At 37.9% G+C, this 20,310-nt stretch overlaps 1 protein-coding gene across 3 annotated transcripts in view; it reads left to right on the plus strand.

Annotated features, from left to right (window-relative positions):
• Positions 1-3,248: 3,248 nt before the first annotated feature.
• LOC148852481 (putative magnesium transporter NIPA4) overlaps positions 3,249-20,310 on the plus strand; it is a 28,137-nt gene continuing 11,075 nt past the window's right edge. Inside the window, exons 1-7 of one of the 3 annotated variants that reach the window (XR_016099073.1) lie at positions 3,312-3,849; positions 8,979-9,035; positions 13,405-13,495; positions 13,567-13,727; positions 13,860-13,987; positions 14,084-14,221; positions 15,276-15,391. Coding sequence is in view for 1 of the 3 variants with exons in the window: in XM_088943927.1 (XP_088800053.1) it covers positions 3,684-3,849; positions 8,979-9,035; positions 13,405-13,495; positions 13,567-13,727; positions 13,860-13,987; positions 14,084-14,221 (741 nt within the window). In the remaining 2 variants the exon portion in view is untranslated. Of the gene's footprint in view, positions 3,850-8,978; positions 9,036-13,404; positions 13,496-13,566; positions 13,728-13,859; positions 13,988-14,083; positions 14,222-15,275; positions 15,392-20,310 lie in introns of all 3 variants that reach the window. The other 2 variants (XR_016099074.1, XM_088943927.1) reach the window with 2 other exon arrangements.

Below are 20,310 nucleotides of genomic sequence, written 5' to 3' on the forward strand. Positions count from 1 at the left end.
TGATGATACCGAAAATGCATGATGCAAGAAAGGATTTGGCCAATCAAACACTCCGGTGGTTTTGATTAAAACCATCTGATTACCACTTTTATGATAATATATTTATATTTTTATGATGTTTAAACTTTATATAATTAAAATAATACACACGTGGGTGTGATATATGCATATAAATGAGATCCAATTCAATCCAACTCCTTTTTTTTTTTTTTTTCTTTTTTGGTAAAAAGTGATTTCATTACAAAGAATCCTATCCAAACCCAACCCACCAAAATCCAATTTGATTAGATACAAAGAACAAAAAAATCAGACACCAATTATAGCTTGATCCAATCTATTGCCTTTATTTAAAAACTAAAAGTAAAAGAATAAAAGAATGCAAAAACGGTAGGAGCTTGAAGTGAACCCTGTACCTTCTTCCCCATTATTTTCTCTATGCTTGCATGCTCACGAATCCCTTGAAGCTGTACTCCACTTGTAGATTTGGTGTCACTTTTCTCAAATCTGAAGTTGTAACAATCAAGTACCGAAACCATTCCCTACATTGTTAGAGTTGTCAGAAAACAACCCACCGATTGCCTCACCACCAAGAAATACAAAAAAATAAATAAATAAATGAAAGAAACAAAGTTGAATAAGAAGAAGGGTACCATTCTTACCCTTCTTTCTCTAAAATTTAATCTCTGTTGATTGATTTTTAAAAAATTTTAATCTCATCTTTCCATTGTATCAGTTTATTGTTAATCACAAATCGAATAAGCATACAAAACTGGATTTTGAACTTAAGGCTGTGTTTGGTTGCAGTGTAATTTCATTTGCATTAGTACAATGTGCAAATGAAAAGAATACAAGTTCTGTATCAAATCTTATTTTACTTTATTTGTATTAAAATGATAAATTTTGAAATAAAAATAATCATAATTTGCACCAAAATCAATTGCACTACCATGGTTTCACATCAGTGCAAATATGCTTTGCAACCAAAAACAGCTTAATTGTCAGATGGTCAAATGACACCTATACAGGTTAGCTGTGGTATGGCTAAATGGACCTCACGTTCATTCTTCTCTGCCCCACCCCCAATTTCTCTGTACCAAAAACGAGCCGATCCAATCCATTGGATAATGACCTAAGTGATTGAACCAATTGACCTGATTGAGTAAATTTGCCTCAACCCGATTTAAAATAGTGGCATTACAAACCCGACCCGGAACATCTCATCTAAACGGGTTGGATTGAATTGTGATGGCGTTTCCATTTCGTATAATCGGGTCGGAGTACATTGGGTCAGACCAGGTTGAACCAAACCCGATCCGGTGACATTTCTGGTGAATTGTGAGTAAATTCCTTTCTCAATTCTCACCAACAAAACACACTTTACAAAACGTACTCGGTACAGTTTGTCCCATTATACGAAACTTCGTAAAGCAATAAAATAGGCGATTCCTTTTAGACCACCAGGTGACAAAACATACAAGCACTATTTCCACGGTTGGATCACCATCTTCATCTACGGACAGAGCAGCCCATGTTTCTCACTTTTGTTAAAATGTTGTGGGCCCATGTTTAAATCCGTCCAACCGAAGCGAGAAATTTTAGCGAACAGCGAACATATGCAATTCTTTGATACCTCACCTCCGGATACGATGGGACTCGTGAAAGATACACTAGAGAACAAGTTTTAGAGGGAATCCTCCCTTGTCGGTGGGGTTGTCTATCAAGAGTTGCATAATGTCGTTGCTTAGTAGCACTTCTTATCTATTAGTTTATTAGTTTATGAGAAATGTTGACTCATCGACGACATGGATTTCTGTAGACAGATTGGTGGAAGAATCGCATTCGGATTTCGGGCATTCGTTCGGTTCCCTACCGACAAAGACATGGAACGGAAAAAGGAGAAGAGCTTCATTCACAAGTCGCAACCGTGGACAACGTTGACCTCCCCAAGCGCCAAGAGGACGGAGACTACTATCTCAGCCGTCCAATCGTAATCCCCTTGTATCCGTGTGTCACGAGATTTAGGTTTTCTCTCTCTCAGAGTCTGTACATCTCTCAAAATTAGATTTACCTTACCGTCCTTTCGATTCTATCAGTCAGTCCTGCGCTGCATATGCAAGTCTCTATGGCTATGTGGTGATGATGTACGATCTGGATGCTCTAGTTGGAGGGTAGTTCGGATGTATATTTGGTTTGTTGATCCCTTGAATTGCAAAAGAATGACGTTTAGAGGATTCAAAGTGGTTTATCCGGTGTGAGTGTTTTGATTTTTAAGTTAATAATCTAGTATGCGAGTTAAAAACTTATATGCTACAAGGCTGGTGATCTGCCGTAGGTTTTATGAAACATTTCTGAAATCATCGGCTTGTGCTATTAGGAATCCATTCCTCACTCGAAAGTAGACTTCGTATGAATTAATAAGACTTATCAAATCTGTTTGATAAGGTTCATAGATGTATGACATGATCTCAGAAAAGATTGAAGACAACTAAATAGCTAACTTTTAAAAATTGATTGTATCACCTTGGTAGGTTAGGCCATCATAAACTATTTAAACCTCAGTCTTGACCGAGATACCCAAGATACCTAAGCTGCCCTCACCTGCTGAAGTGGCGTAGAATACTGAATTATCATCCAATCAATAGATCAGTTCCATGTGTTCGGGTGTTGATAAATCGGACCAAGTTATCCCTCATCAGTGGGGTTATCAAAATCTTGAGGGTCTTTTTTGCCTTCTTGTCTATAGTGCATTGCACGTAAACCTGACTTTTATTCTAACACATGAAAAATGTTGTCAGCTCTAGCTGGGGGCGCAGAATCCAAGATTTGCATAATTGATTTGTTATTGCATTCTTTTTTTTTTTTTGTTAAAATTAAACAAATGCAACTAAACAAGTTCTTGCAACTCCTTGAATTCTTTGCACATGTGCGGCCCATTAAAAGATTTTTTCCCTAATTTTGACATAAAACCGCCTTTTCTAGGGTCGAACAATTCTGTGTGGCGATGCATTGCAAGAGTTGAACTGAGTGTAGTTCTCAGCACCCCTGTGTTCGGTTGTACTCACTTCTCACTTATTAATTACCTTTAACTTCTATCGGAAGGAAATACACACACACGAAGGTGGTAGTGGGGTCCACTCTACCTTCGTCCCACGTCCAGGCTGTGCGTTGGTACGTCTGCTGAACGCGGCGTTGTCTTGTCCGGGTATGTCAATATGTCATATAAAAGGAGGATATGCGTAATACGCACTGTGCGTATTTAAACCAAAATCCGGATTAAATTAATTAACTAACTAATTAATTAAAATAAATATAAAATAAAGTAAACGAATTGCCCAGTTCGGTTGCTTCCATAGTTCCATTTCCTCTGTCTTTCGATCTACAAATTTCGAAAAGTTTTCGTTCTTGTCTGCAACTCGTCTTTCTTTACTTCTCCCTCTCTCTTTCTCTTCCCTGCAGCGCCGTCCGATCTCCGAAAAGCGCACTCAAGGTTACTTTCGATCTCCACCGTCGCTTTTCCTCCAAGATCTACTCCTAGCGTTGCTTCTTTCTCTATTGCTGCCTCGGAGCCTGGTAGATGACAATGGCGGGGAGGAAGGATGTTAACTGATGAATTTGTGTGGCCATGGATCTAGTGAAATGGACGGTGAAGAGTTTGTGACCGAGGGGGTGCAAGGGTTTCAGTCATGGCGGCGGAAGGGTCTCGTAGCTGGATGGAGTCTTACAAGGGTATGTCCTCAGACAACATCAAGGGTTTGGTTCTGGCACTGTCGTCGAGTTTCTTTATAGGTGCGAGCTTCATTGTGAAGAAGAAGGGCTTGAAGAAAGCGGGGGCTACCGGAATTAGGGCAGGTAAAAAAAGTTGATCCTAAACGAAGTCATGTTTTTAGTTTTTCCAATTTTATTGTTTTTGGTTCGACTTGTTGGTCGTGTAATTACTGCAATTTGGGAATCGGAGTGATGTAGGTTTTCTTTATTTTAATGGTTCCTGTCTAATCGTCGAAAGGTTTGATTTTGTGGTGAATTTGATGAACTATAATGCATTCTTTTGACGGTGTCTGTGGCATGTAATCTGTCCAGCAAAAGTGTTTGCATCCTTGTTTTCTACGCTACTGATTAAAAAATAGAAGATTTGGCTTTTTAGGAGACTACACTTCTACATTTTATGTTCTGGCTGTACAGATCAAGTCAATATTTAACAATTCGCTATGTTATTGATGTGAAAGATGGCGTTTGTTTCCTTGAGTTGTCAGATTTATCAAATTTTGCGTGTGGGGGCGTGTAATAGTCCTGGATCATGGGGGTTGCGAAGTGCAAAAAAGTGTCCAATTATGGCATTATGTTGCCCATGATAAGATGCGGTGAGAACATGGTGCATTATGTTTGCTTCTATATGCAGGGATTGTCTGCGAAGTCAAATATGATTGTGCTAACTGTGGAGGCACTAGGGTTTTCTTCTACCTTGTATTTCTAATTTCTCATATTTAGTCCCCACAGCTACTTAGCTAACAAGTTGGTTGAGATCTGACTGAATGTCATTCAACGTTCTGGTTAGAGAGACCATTTTATGATACCATTACCATACAGGCTGGTCAAGCTTGAGTTAGCCCAAGAAAAAAAAAGGAAAATCATCAAGTTGTGGTGATACAGCCCAATGATCAAGCATCAGAAGGTTTAGTGCATGAAGTAATAGTATGAGTATAGGGAAAGGGGTGGAATCACAGTAGTGTATATAGTATGGTATCACAATGACAGTGAGTTGTTAGGTGCACTATTGAGTTGGTTATATACATTTAAGCCATTCATTTTCTTAAGTTGGAGTTATATTAACAAGTGAGCTGACCATAGTTGGGATTAAGGTTTAGTTGAGTTTAGTTGATCATTAATTAAGGTACTTAGGTTGTTTCTTAACCAACAAATGCATGAACCTAGGGAGTCTATACGATTAATAACTGTAGGAGAATATTTAATCTAGGTCTATGTATACTTAAGATATCCAATCTGTATAACACAGTGTTATCGAAGTGTCAACTAGTCAGATGAGGGCCAAACCTACTGCATCACTAACTAGTCGGTTCTTGGTTGTTACTCATGATGTGATTGCCTAGGACAACTAGTTGATTAACAGCTAGTCAACCACAAAGTCATTTTAATGTTTGTTTGTATATCTAATTATTAGAAATAATATAGAATATATCTGTATTTTGTTATATTCATTCTGTTGCTTAAAATATTTGTGATGGAACAGTGTTGGATAATGGCATATAAAATAGAAAAAGGCATAAAATAAAAGGAGGCAGTGGAGGAGCTCTTTTAAGTTTTCTTCCAATCAGTGATATGTTCGTACAGAGTTTTCATGAACAAAGGGCATATCAAATATTCAAGGTTGCACTCTTTCTCTGGAAAACAAAGTCTGTGATCCTAATTTTTTATTTTTTATTTTTTATTTTTTTTGTTTGCAGAACAAAGACTGTAAACTTAATCATAGTTTTCAAGGTGCAAAGGCAAAGATGGGCGACAGAGGGGCACCTAGGCATTGAGTTCTTAAAATAAATAAATGAAAATCCCAGGGTAATTTCCTAGGTTTCATAGTAATAAGCACTAATCTTTTAAGTTTTAACTAATAATTACCACAATCCTCATAAAAGAAGTATAAACCCCATATCAAAACAAAGAAAAACAAAGTATCAACATATTTATGAGAAGAAAAACAAGAAGGTAATGAAGATAATGATGTCCCATTGGTTGTTATTGTGTTCCAATTGGATACGATCTTCAAGTTATTTCTTACTTTTCAGTTCAGGTTTTAAAGCCTTAAAGGGCTCAAACTGTGTTACTGACTTCTGTGTCAATTGAACCCAAACAAATAAGAAAATAATAAAAAGAAACTAGTATAAGAATAATAATATTAATACTATAAACCTATTAATCCACAATATTATGTGGTGTCTTTTATTAGATAGAAATTGTAGTTCAAAGGGACCCCCTAAAGAAAACACCTTAGCAGGGGAACAACCCAATCAAAACAAGGTTACAAATGCCTTAAGCTCCTAGAATTCAGCCTAGCCCCGAACTGAGAAGCCTGGAGACCCTTCGGTGCTGACTCCCAAGAAATCATCTTTTCAAATGAAATGGATATAAGATCCTCCGGGTCTTTGTAGATGTTATGGAAAAGCCTTTTGTTCCTTTCTGCCCAAATGGTACTGATTACTGCAGCCAGATTGGACATCGACACAGCAGAAGCAAGCTTTGACAACACCTGTAACACCTAGCTCCACAACATCTCCTTCACTGAGGCTGGCATAGCCCAAGCAAGACCCAATGAAGAGAGATAATGATTCCAAATTCTAGCAGTAATAGGGCAGTGCAGAAACAGATGGCTGTTATCTGCCATTGCTTGACCACACAACACACAGCTCTGATCCTGGAGTTGAATCCCTCTCTTAGATAGATGGGCTTTGGCTAAACACCTATCTAAAGCTGCAGCCTACACCAGGGCATTGATTTTTGAGGGAGAGGTTGGGTTCCAGATTCTGGAAGCACGCATGTCTTCTGAGTTACTTGCCGACAGATGAGTGGCAAAGGACTTGACTGAGAAAAGGCCATCTGTTCTCCAAGTCCAGATCCAACTATCTTCTTTGAGCAGATCCAGGGGCTGGAGAGAAATCAGCTCAAGTAGTTCAGTTAGATTTGCGATTTTCCAATCCTGAAAATTCCTTCTATATGGACACCATATTATGTGGTGTCTTATAAATACATATGTAATTTGTGGTGTCTTATAAATACATATGTAATTTGGGCAAGGTGGCCCTCCAAGAGTCCCTTATTGCCTAGGCATTGCCTTGACAACTATGAAATACCAGCCTTTTTCTTCCATATGTAGTCTATATTGACTTATGAGATTGCATCAATGCGTTAAACTTAGAAAATATCCTTTTTTATCAACTAGTTACTTAGTCAATATCTCACATCGAGTAGAGAAGCCAAAATGACTAGTCATTGCTTCATTGCATTGATAAACCTGGTAGAAAGGTGCTGTATCTTGTTGGATACTTCAGTTTTTAATTTAAATTCCATATCAGCACCTTGTTCAACTGTGTCCTTACTGTATTTGGGTAATTTAGCTATACCTCAAATTATAGGTGAGAGGATAAAAGTGAAATGTTGTTTTCTGGTGAGTTTTCTCTAATTTGAGAGTTGAATAATTTATCTCTTGGGGCTCAAGTGATTCCCTGTATTTTAAAAGCAAGGTGCAACTAAAACCCTGTTCGTTTCCTCTCAACTCTTATCTCTTAAGAGGAATCTTTTAACTTTAAGAGAAAAATAGGTGTTCGTTTCCTCTTATCTCATATTTCTTAAAGTGCAATCATACAACTTTTTGTTTTCCAATGATACCCCCAAAAAGACTAACAAAAGCTCTCATATATGGGGTCAAAATGGATATTTGATAATTTTCAGAATTCAGAACAACATTCTCTGCATTTAGAGTTCAGAGGAAAGAAAACTTCACCAATACCAATATACCTCTTAATGTAATTATTGTACTTTTCAGATGTTAGACTTCAGAGCAAACAAACAGGCCCTAAAATGCAGGGGGTTCCTAGAGCTTGAGGTGCAAGGCCCAAGGTGAAGCACATACCTGAATAAAAGCAACACTTTTGAGGAAAAGACAAAAGAAAGGCTTAATATATAAGAATATGCAAATCTAATTTTAACCTATAAGTTATTTTTGAAAGAAATAACTTATCAAGAAAATTTGAAAGAGATGAAATATTTCAAAAAGCCTATTCACTTTATTGGTTATAGTAGTGTCTTGTTGACACAAAGGTTGAAGCTTGTATGTTGAACTCCTATATAGGTTAAATTGTTACTCTAAGCGTTGTACTACAGCCTATGGTATGGTAAATTGTTGATTCAATATCAAATTCTAGTCTCCCACTCAAAAAAATTCAATTTCCCCACTCCCCCACCCCACATTGACAACTGTTTTTTGATTAGCAAAGTAGAATTTTATTGAGAAACCAGAAAAAATATGCTTGATGTACAAGGTAAACATGTTTTTGTATGTAAATAAGACCCATAAAGTAACAGTAGAAAAAGCACTTCACATTCCTTGCTTCGTTAAGAGCTCCAACAATACTACAAAATTGATCCAATGAATACTCTCACCAACATAGTTGTTGTCTATCCACCCCTTCAATGGTTCGGTAATCTGCCATACAATTTGCAGTTCTTGGAACCCAAAAATTTTCTGCTTGTATTCTTTGGCATAATTGTCTAGCAATGTCAGGGGGGGGGGGATTCCAGCTAGCTCCAAACAAAATAAAGAAATGCTCCAAAAGCCCCCTATTTGCTAATGTTGCTCATTCATTCATCTTAATAAAAGATGTTTTTAAAAGTCTCTTGAGTTATAAAACATTTTTTATAGGGTTGAGAATTTAGGACCCTGATATGGACTAGTTTGGGCTTGCCTCAAGGGGCTTGGTACAAAGGCGGCTTGTAGAATCAGCAATGCATAATGTTTGGCATCACATTAGCTTTTGAAGTAATGCAATTGGGAAAAAAATAAAGAGATTGAGTTTACATGCTTGAATATGTTTTTTATGTTATGTATGATTTTATTTTTAAATCATTTTAATTATGTTTTACATGTTATGTTTATGTATTTTACTTTGAGATAATAGGTTTTTTAAAATATTCATTTTAAAATTTAAGTCTATATTTTTAACTAATAATGTTTTTAATATTTTTCATGTTTTCGATTTTTTAACATCTTCTTGCATTTTTGTGTCTTGCTTCAAAAAGGTGCCCACTTCACCTTGTGCCTCACACCTCGGGCACAAAATGGCCCTTGTGCTTTTTTTTGCGCCTTGCTCTTTTAAAACACTATATACATGATAATCTTAAGAGTTGGAGGCTATTCTTACTTATATGAGGTACATGATCTCATTCAAAATTAATTCTTGCTTATTTTTTTACAGGAGTTGGAGGCTATTCTTACTTATATGAGCCACTGTGGTGGGCAGGCATGATAACAAGTAAGTTCACCTTATTCTTTATGTTAGATAAATTGCAAATTACAATGGGCCTTTGATAACTTTTAGTTATGGTAGAAGGAATTTTTTTAATTATTAGTTATTAGAGATTACGAAGGGGCAATAATTTGGTGCATTGTTAAAATCTCAGGCTCACACACCCAAGATATAAATAGTTTTGTAATGTTAAGTCCTTTAGTTTGTTGGACTAGGAGCAGGTTATTAAGATACTCTCAGACACAGCTTAAGAAAATAATAATAAATAAGAAAAATGACTTTCTTATAAGCCCAGTCAGTCCTATTGGTGGGCTGAAGCTTTTTAGTAAAGAAAAGGGCCTACAGTCCTGTTTAGTGAACAACAGGTTCCAAGTTAATTGGGCTTGTCTGTAATGCAATAAGCATTTAATGGGCCTGCAATAGAGCCCATTTAATGGGACAACATACCCTAAAAGAATTAAATTTATATTAATTAATTTTCTTGTGAGGTGTCCCACTGCCACTTGTCCTATTCTCACAAGAGGGCTATTTTTTCTCCTTTAACCACTTGAGGGGGGGGGGTATGTCACCCTAGGAGAGAGATGTGAAAAAAACCCAGTTATTGGTCTAGTTGGGTGAATTATATTATGTGATAAATTATACTAAAAAATTTACCACTAACATGTATATAATTCTTGTATTGTACATTTTGATATTTCTTTTGAGAAAATGGGTGATGATTTTTAAACTAATGCTCATTCAATCTGTGCTGTTCTGTCATATTGCCTAGTTGTGCTTATAAAATTGCGATGTGATTGAGGTTTGAGAAGCAACTAAATAGGTTTCCTAAAGAAACAAACACAAAGATAAGGAAAGGTAAATAAAAGTAAAAATAAGAAATGGAACAAGGGAGAATGTAATTGAAGGAGAGTCCAAGATTGTTATGGGTTGGTTAACAGATCTGAACTCAGTCATTTGGTGCTACATTAACCTCTCAAAGAAGGCCAACTGGTTATTAAGAAATATGAATGTTAGTGTTGGGTTGGCAGTCTGCAAATGCTGTGGCAGATTATCTTGCTAAACAAGGGTTTTTAAAGGAACATTTGTACTTGGCTACCTTGTAATCCTTATCTATAGTGCTATGTGGTTTTCACGGGAGGTCGCACCTCGTGCCTCTCAATGGATGCTTGTAACAGTTTTCATATTTTCTTAATAAATTCCTCTTCAATTATCAAAAAAAAAAAAATGGAACAAGGGAGAATGGTGAGAAGAGGGAAATGAGTTTGAAATCATTCCATCTATAGGTATTAGGTGAAGGGTGTTTGGTATTCTTCAAATTAGGGAAAGGTTGTATAAGGCCCATAATGCTTATAAAGGAGAACGATGAGAAATGGCTTCAAATACAACTCTTGTCAGAGTCATGTTGCTATGTCAGAGTTGGGTTTGGGGCTTAGTCTCCTAGTTCTCTCTCTTAATTTTGTCTTATTGTGCCCAGTTTTGTTCTCATTTTTTTGATCAATAACTGCATGATTTCATTAATATTTTTTTGATAGGAAACGGTAACTTTCATTGTTAATAATAGTTAAAGATTGCAACTGTCACCATCCAAAAGGCCACACGGAAGACCCTTAGACAAAGTCAGTTTTACAAACAAGCCCAGAACAACTCCTGCCTATGGTTTCATTGTTTCAATGGATAGATCATGATTTTGTTAATATTTTAAAAAAAGGTAGAATAGTACAAAGAGATATAACAGAGAAGTAATGAGAGATAAAACCTCCTACCTTTCCCCAATACAAAGCCTCTCTCTTAAGTTGTGCCCAGAAAAGAGTCTCTTGCCCCACCCCTTGTTTGGCTAGCAAAAGATTTAGCACTTCCTTACACGTACTCAAAATTACTTCCATGCCTCTTGTTAGTCAACTGAATTTCTTCTTTCATTATTGTATATCAACATCTTCATTTCCTCACTTTGTAGCCAATTTATAACCAACTGTTAGTCCCCTTCCACATTTAGCTGCCTAATGTTCAATGTTCGCCCTTTGTATGCCTTCCATCAATGCCAAAACTTCTGCTCTAAGAGCCCCCCCCCCTCTGCCTGTCCTGAGTTTAAGAGCAATTGTTTTTCCCTCTTCATCCCTCAATACACCTCCAATTCCTGATAGTCCAGGGTTTCCAGTGCTACTACAGTTAAGTTTGATGAATACCCTCTTTCTGGTGGAGACGAAATGTGATTAATGATAATCTTGTCTGGAGCAGAAGCTGCCACCCCCGTCCAGCTTTTAAGAATATCATCAGTTGAAATACTTCTACCAGCCGTGGAAAATACTTCTACCAGCTGTGGTACCATTTCTGGTTTCACCCTTACCAACTTTACATTTGCAGCATGGAGGTTGGAGACATCCAATAGTTCCATTTCTCCTCCACAGAATTTTGTGGTCTTAGAGAAAACTTCTTCCAACAAGGCATGGAAGGGTAAATCCAGAATTCTCAGGTTAGTACTTACTGTTGGTTCCAGCCTTCCAGGACCTTTTCATTTCTTGAATAGGTCCATCTATGTAACGTGGCCATACCTTGCTTAGTCTTCACCGAGATTTCAGCAAACTCTGGCAGACTTTGTGGAAGTACAAGCAGAGCCTTGTTGCCTTCAAAAGGTAAAATCTCCATTTTACCTGTAACCGTTAGCACCCCTTTTAACTCTTTTGCCACACTCCTTTAGAGCCATTGGTCCATATTTTTGGCTTCTCTATCGTTGTAACAAAATGAGTGCCCCCTCCAGGCTCCAGCACAGTCATTTTCTTTAATCTTCTTGGATTAATAAGTGACCTTTGTGCCAGTTCCTTTTCTTCTCTTTTCTCAACTGCAGTTTTTTGTGTTACAACGTTAATCTTGGAGTATTCCTGTATGGCCTTTGCTACCAGCATCCACCCTGAGGCTTCTCTTTCTTCCAGAAAACAAGTAAATTGTTTCAAGTCTTCCCCATAATACTTGTACACCCCAATAAATTTATAAATCAACCTTTTATATTTTCTTTTCTCTCTGCAAAATATTTCCTGCCCTCTTCGATATGGCAGTGCTTCCAGTCCTGTCCTGGTTCTGCTCTTTTTGCTCCTTCCAGTATCTTCTGAAACCATGCAATAGCTCTTCCTGCTAGTATCAGTGAGGCTTTTCTTCTGCTGATGCAAAACTTCCTTCGTCCATTGGTGGAAATGAAGATTTGTTTTTGCAAATTCTAAGACATTTTAGAGTATATTGCCCTTATCAATGCCAAAGGCGATCTATTTCTTGGCCAGGACCTCTATGAAGATTGTCCAGGCTAGTGGAATCTCTAGGAGCCTCTTGGGCTCTATGCATGAATATTCCTGTATGGCCTTTGCTACCAGCATCCACCCTGAGGCTTCTCTTTCTTCCAGAAAACAAGTAAATTGTTTCAAGTCTTCCCCATAATACTTGTACACCCCAATAAATTTATAAATCAACCTTTTATATTTTCTTTTCTCTCTGCAAAATATTTCCTGCCCTCTTCGATATGGCAGTGCTTCCAGTCCTGTCCTGGTTCTGCTCTTTTCGCTCCTTCCAGTATCTTCTGAAACCATGCAATAGCTCTTCCTGCTAGTATCAGTGAGGCTTTTCTTCTGCTGATGCAAAACTTCCTTCGTCCATTGGTGGAAATGAAGATTTGTTTTTGCAAATTCTAAGACATTTTAGAGTATATTGCCCTTACCAATGCCAAAGATGATCTATTTCTTGGCTAGGACCTCTATGAAGATTGTCCAGGCTAGTGGAATCTCTAGGAGCCTCTTGGGCCCTATGCATGAATAACCTTTTTTCTCAGGGAAGGTCCAAAATGCATCCCTGCTTCTGTTTACTTCTTTTTGGTTTGCATCACTTCTAAAGAAGTATTCTTCTCCCAAGTTGTGTTCTCATTTTTTTTTACCATGAGTTGAGAAACTTTTTTTTAGTATTCTATCTTCTCCACTATTAATGTTTACATTTACTGATAAAAAAGGTTCAGTTTTAATTTATAAGGAAATAACTTTGAATAGGTACATCTGATGTGTTCATTAGGTGATTAACTTGATCATGGGCATTCCCTGGTTGGTGTTTTGCAATTGACCTTGGGGTACCATCTTCCTTGGGCACTTCCTAGGCAATGGAAGATTGAAATGGCCTATACTGTGTTGACTATCATTGTTTACTTAATATATCTGGTCAACTATTTTGATATGAGGAACATTATGGCTTATACATGAATGTGGTCATTGTCTGAACTGTTCCAATCATCAAGGGCTTGTTTTTGAGGGGACCATTTCAGTCAACCATATGAATTACATTTAGTGTAGAAGAATTTGAGGTAGAAATGATGTGAATTCTAATGAGGTGCTTGTTATTGCAACAGTGATTGTTGGGGAAATTGCTAATTTTGCAGCTTATGCATTTGCTCCAGCTATTTTGGTCACCCCTCTTGGTGCACTCAGCATTATTATCAGGCATGTCTTCAAGTCATTTTCTCCCTCCTGTTTCTCTTTTATAGGTTCTGAATATCCATATTGCTTTTCAGTGCTGCACTTGCACATATTATTTTACGGGAGAGGCTACATGTTTTTGGTATCCTTGGTTGTGTTTTATGTGTTGTGGGATCAACAACAATTGTCCTACACGCTCCTCAAGAACGTCAGATTGAGTCTGTAAAGGAAGTATGGGATCTTGCTACGGAGCCAGGTATTGGGCCCAATACAAACATTACATGTTTGGCACCTGTTGTATGTTTTTTTGTCCTTTCCCTTGTTTTTGATAAATATTTTGTCCTTTCCTTTTATCAGATTTTAACACATTGATCCATGTCTTATGCAGCTTTTCTTTTGTATGCTGCTTTGGTGATCACAGCAGTTTTTATACTCATATTCCATTTTATTCCAGAATATGGTCAGACACATATAATGGTCTATATTGGGGTTTGTTCACTTGTCGGTTCTCTGTCGGTATGTATAGGAATTGGTCTGTTCTTTTGTTGTTATTTCCTTACTCTTTCTGGTTTTTTGTTGTTACCTTTTTTAGTATTTGATATGCTCTGACAGGTTATGAGTGTCAAAGCACTGGGAATTGCTTTGAAGTTAACATTCTCAGGAATGAATCAGTTAATATATCCTCAAACATGGGCCTTCACCTTAGTTGTAATTACTTGTGTAATTACTCAAATGAACTACTTGAACAAGGTAATGGTTTACCTTTTTGTTATTTTTTAGTTTGTTTTTCCATAATAATAGCTTTTCTTCAGCTTTTGTAAATGATATGAGCAGGTACCATACATCCAATGAATTAAGTAATGTGATGTATATTTCCTTATTTGAATAAGTTGACCCTTTTCAAGGTCTTTAAAGAAGGCATTGACTGCTTGTAATTTTTGTGTTTTTTATTAGTTGCTCATAATTAATGCTTACAGTAAATGGTTATATTATTTCACAATGTTTAACTAGTACGTGGTATATATATGCTTAGGTTATATCTATTAGGGGCCGTCTGGTAACAACTGAAGTATCTGAAGTGAATGATTTATTGTCTTGTCTTTTATGTATAATATAATTAAATAATAAAATATTTGAGGATAAAGTACTCAAACCCAATTTCACCCTCAGCCATAAAGAGCTCACAATATCCTTTATAGCTTATGGCAAAGTAACAAGTCATTTCAGTTCAGCCATTTCAGCTGTTACCAGAAGGGTCCTTGGTAAACCACTGAATTAATTTATCATGTAGACATTTTTTCCTGATAGGTTACATTCGTAATGTATATTCTGTTTTTTATAAGCAACCTTAATAGCTTATGTTAAAAGGGAAAGCAATAAGCGATTCAGTTTAGCCATTTCAGCTGTTATCAGAAAACCCCTTGGTAAATAACCTTTACCAATTTCTGTTTGTGCAATTTATAATTTCTGATTGGCAGGGAGCACACATAGATGTGATTTTAAATGTTAATGATTCCTGTATGGCCTTGTTCACGTCTCAGTAAGTCATTTACCTGGGAAACACTTGCTTCGGTAAGTGCATTTACCAGTGTTCCTTTTTTTCCCAAGGTAAAGTTGTACAATGACTGTTATATCCAAAAAACGTGACATTATTGAAGGGACAATATTGTCCCATAGCAATTTTCTATGGGGATGGGTAAGTGATTTACCCAAGTCTCATGAGGGTATTACTTGCTTGGGTAAATGATCCGCTCGGGAATTGTTCTATTCCATGGGACCCACTAATACTGAAATATGAATGCAGGTTTCTTTCTTTTCCATGGGACCCACCAACTTAACCCCGCCCTCACTTTTTGGAAAACGAATGAGGTCTATACGTGATGGATGCATTGTGCTTTGTAAACTAGTCATATTTGTTATGTATGATTCTTATGCTTATTGTTTATGGCCTGGTCTAGTGTTATTCTTTTCACTTGGATTTGGAAGTGCAAAGTAGTTCTTTTATTGTGCCGACTTAGTGTTAATTATTATTCTTGGGTTTGAACCTGATTTTAGGGGTCTTTGATTTTATTTATTAGCTATTGATGTGTCTTTTCATTTTTTCCTTCTCTTGAGTGATTTCTTATTATAAAAAATGGATTTTCATACTATTTCATGTAAATTGTTGGTTTGGTTGGTAATATTTATTTTAGTGCTTCCTTAAGTTCCATAGGCATCTGTTGTTTCAACATAGAAGGGGAAAGGGGTTTTTGTTCACAAGTATTTTGGCTATATTTTCCATCCTTGTATGAAAAATTGTTTTTCTATTTGGGGTTGGGGGTGGTTTGATAATTGTCAGACTTTTTTTTGATGAATAATAATAAGTTTATTGATTCATAAGCAAATTAGAGTGAGTTCATACATCATCCCAACGAGAGGCGCGAGCTGCAACCCCTCCTTGAAACTTACAAGTAAACTAGGAAAGAAAAACAAGAATCACAACTGAGCCCAAAATAATTCTTCCCTATTTACCCCTTTATTAGCTAACACATCGGACAAGGTATTTGTTGATCTCCCCACCTACTGTACAGTGACCAACATATTCCTTGTCAATCAACTAAATTTCTTCATTTCATTCTTGTACAGCAGCTAAAAGTTTTGCCCTGATGGAATTCCCAATTCCCAAAGGACCTGAGTAGAGCAACAAAATCTCTCCCTTCTCATTTCTCAAAGCACCCCCCACTCCGGATAATCCTGGATTACCCATGCTGCTTCCGTCAAAGTTCAACTTAATTGAGCCTTTGGGTGGAGGAGACCAGTTTGTAATTGACTTGGCCTTTAAAGATGAACACCTTGCTACTGTTGACCAATTTCTCCAAATGTCATTAAAGGAGAATTGATGAAAGATTTCCAAGGTCTTCAGCCAATGTATTACCCTGTTTAACACACAGTCTTTCAAATCTTGGTTGTTCCTTTCCTTATTTTGAAAAATTCTGAGATTCCTTTCTTCCCAAAGAGTCCAAGTCAAGGCAGCACGAGCACATCTCCACATAGTTCTCCCTATTTTTGTAGGTCAATAAAAGATAGAATGGTTGAAGAGCATGTGAACTTCTGTTGGTAGACTCCAACTACCCCCAAACAACGAAAGTAGCCAAGCCCAAAGGTCTGCAGAAAAGGGACAAGATACTAATAGATGGTAACAATCCTCACTGTGAGCTCTACGGAGGATACACCAATTAGGAGAAATACAGAGAAAATGTCTTCTCTTTTGTAGGTTGTCTAAAGTGTTTACTTTCCCATGGAAAACTTCCCAACAAAAAGCCATAATTTTTGGGGGAACTGGCTTATACCAAAATTTTTTTTGACGGAAAGGGTTGGTGAGTAGGAAGTTGAGAGATGGACTTGAAAAAAGAAGCACATGTGAAGGTTCCATTGGGTCTAGGAGTCCAAACCCTCTTATCTGGCTTGGAGGGATCCAAACAAACCTGATTAAGACATCCAAGCAACAAAGAAAGAGACACAATTTCAGCATCCCTAAGTCCTCTATGAAACCCAAAATCCCAAGTAGGATCTAAGGGTGTTCCCAAAGGTGAGACAAATTTTGAGACCACCTCTTTTTTGTACAAAGAAATAGAAAAAAAAGCGAATGGAACAAATCCTTTAACGGTGAGTCTCCTACCCAAATATCCTCCCAAAAAAGGATAGAGTTGCCAAAACTTTATACCTGATAAAATTGAGGAATTGAGGAAGGGTGTTGTGAATAGCCTTCCAAGGTGCTGCTAGGTTAGCTTGCCTCGATACACCAGCATCCCATCCATTCTCTGACCTCCCATGAATGCTTCCCACCACCTCATGCCACAATTTCTCTCTTTTCAAAGGCCATCTCTATAACCATTTCCCTAACAGAGCTTGATTCTTTCTAGTTACCCTCCCAATTCCCAAACCCCCCTCTTCTTTACTTTTGCAAACAATTTCCCAATTAACCAAATGATCCTTTCTCTCTTGTCCTGGCTCCCATAAGAAGTCTCTCATCAACTTCTCCAGCTTCTTAGCTTCCCTAACTGGTATCCTAAAGACATACAAATAATAGGTAGGTAAGTTAGTCAAGGTAGCTCTTCTAAGGGTAATTCTTCCTCCTAAAGAGATATAGTTCTTCCATGAGACTAATCTCTTCTCAAACTTTTCTAACACTAGGGTCCAAAATCTACTCTCTCTAGGATTTGCCCCTAAAGGAAGCCCTAAATATGACATAGGCCAAGTTGAGGTGGAACACTCAAGACACTCCGCAATAGCCTCGACCTCCCCTACCTCCAAATTTATACTTGCTACGCAACTCTTTTCCAGATTTATTCTCAAATTAGAGACACTTTCAAATCCTTTTATTAGCTCCTTTAGGTTTGCTACCTTTTCACTAAGACCTCCTTCACAAAAAATCATTAGGTCGTCTGCAAACTGAAGGTGGGTGACGGGGACTTGGTGTCTCCCTATTCTCCAACCCCTAATGGCATCTTCGCTGTCAGCCTTAGTAATGATCCTACTAATCACATCGGCTACTAAGGTAAAAAGGAAGGGTGAAAGTGGATCCCCTTGCCTAACACTCCTGCAAGTTGGAAAAAAATCCCTCACCGTACCATTACCTAGAATAGACTAGTGACAAGTACTGATACACCCAAAGATCCAACTACACCACTTGTCCCCAAATCCACCATTTCGCATAACCTCTAATAGAAACTCCCAGTCCACCAAATCGTAGGCCTTTTCAAGATCCAATTTACAAATGAATCATTTCCTACTAGACCTTTTCATTTCCTCCACACACTCATTCGCAATTAAAATCTGATATGTTATTTGTTGCCCTTGAATGAAAGCCCCCTGAGTTTCAGTAATGATCGTAGGGAGGACTGTTTTGATCATTAATGAGAGCACTTTAGCCAGATTTTTATAGATGCTTGTCACCAGACTAATAGGCCTATAATCTTTTGGGTGGTTGGCATCATTCTTCTTAGGTATCAAGGCCAAAAAGGTGGCATTAATTCCAGGGCTTATAGTGTGATTGTCTGCAAATTCCTTAAAGACTTCAGCTAGATCCTCTTTCAACACCTCCCAACAATCTTAATAAAAACCCATTGTAAAGCCATCTGGACCTGGAGCCTTGGTTCTGTCCATTAGAAAGACAACTTTCTTAATCTCTTCTTCCTCGAAATCCCTTTCCAACCACCTTGCCACTTCTTCATCAATTCTTGGCCAATCCACCATTTCCATGATTGTTCTCTCACTCAAAGGCCTTCTATAAATCGATTTGAAGTGGTCCACAAATTTTTTGGCTATGTCATCCTGGTTGTTAATCACCTCCTCTCCTATCTTTAGCTTGGTCACAAAATTCTTTCTTCGTCTCCCATTTGCCAAATCATGGAAGAATCTAGTGTTCCCATCACCTTCCTTAATCCACCTGTGTCTAGATTTTTGTCTCCAACTGGTTTCTTCCCTCAATAACACTTCTTCCAACTCCTTTTTTAATTGTCTCCTTAGCCCTCTGCCCTCCTCGTTCAACCCATTGTGAGATTCCTTTACATCCAAATTCTCTATTCGAGAGATTAGGCCCAATTTTTGCTCCTCAAATCTATCAAACTGATCTCTATTCCACTCTTTTATTTTGGCTCTCAACCTTTTCAATTTCTTATGGAACTTGATCCCCTTCCATCTTACCCCCCTCTCCTCCTCACCCCACCACTCCTTCACTTTTTTCACAAAATCTGGATGGGTAAGCCACATATTTTCGAATCTAAAAGGTTTGGGTCCTATAGGAAAAGACTCAGTTCCTATTTGGATAGGACAGTGATTGGAGGTGACCCTGGGTAATGCCCTAGCAACCAAGTTTTCCAAACTTTTCTCCCAGGCAAGGTTAAAAAGGAATCTATCCAACTTCGAGCACAAAGGGGTTTCCTGAAGGTTGGACCATGTGTAACTGGCTTGCAACAGAGGTATTTTCTTCAGTTCACAATCTTCAATAAAACCATTAAATTTCCTCATGCTTGTTGAGATTACCTATTGGGGATTACTGGTTTCATAAGAGAATCTAACGTTAAAATCCCCCCCCCCCCCCCCCCCCCCCCCCCGCACCAAGGACCATCCCATAGACCCTTGATTGCATATAGTTCCTCCCACATATCATTCCTCTCTCTATAGGAATTAGGGCCATAAACATTGGTTAAGACCCATACACACCCATTTTCTACATTCTTGCACTTAATAGAAACTAAGAATCTGCTTATCAATTCTTCCACTACTTCCACCACATCCTCCCTCCACAGTGTTACAATCCCCTTCGAGGCTCCCCAAGAAGGAGACGAGCTCCAACCTAAACCTCTAGACCTCCAAAAACTCCTAACCCATCTCCCATCTAATTCCATCAGTTTGGATTCTTGTAACATCACAGTATTAGGTTTTTCCCTTCGGAGTAGGTCTTTGATCGCCCTTCTCTTCCTTGCACTCCCTAACCCTCTTACATTCCAGCTAATAATTTTCATCGATACAAAATAGCAAAGGAACCCAATAAGAGGCCATATTCTCCTCATTTTAGGCCCTTCCTCCTATCCCCTCTACCATTGAAATCTAAATCCCCCTCAATGTCTGAAATTAGCCTTTCCACTTCAGATATGTTTTTCTTATTTGTTTCTCTTTCCCTCCCCCCCCCCCCCCCCTTCCCAATTTCTCCATCCTTTCCAGCCAATGTTTGAGAAAGAATTTTACCCTTCTCACACTTATTTTGACTACAACATCTTTCTACGAGTCCTTCCTTTTTATTTTGTTCCTCCATCATTGTACATATCATCTCCCATATTCTATCCGCCTCCCCCTTA

The sequence above is a fragment of the Nelumbo lutea genome, chromosome 5, assembly GCF_056320005.1.
Source record: "Nelumbo lutea isolate HS-2025 chromosome 5, American lotus-T2T, whole genome shotgun sequence".
Taxonomy (NCBI): Eukaryota; Viridiplantae; Streptophyta; class Magnoliopsida; order Proteales; family Nelumbonaceae; genus Nelumbo; species Nelumbo lutea.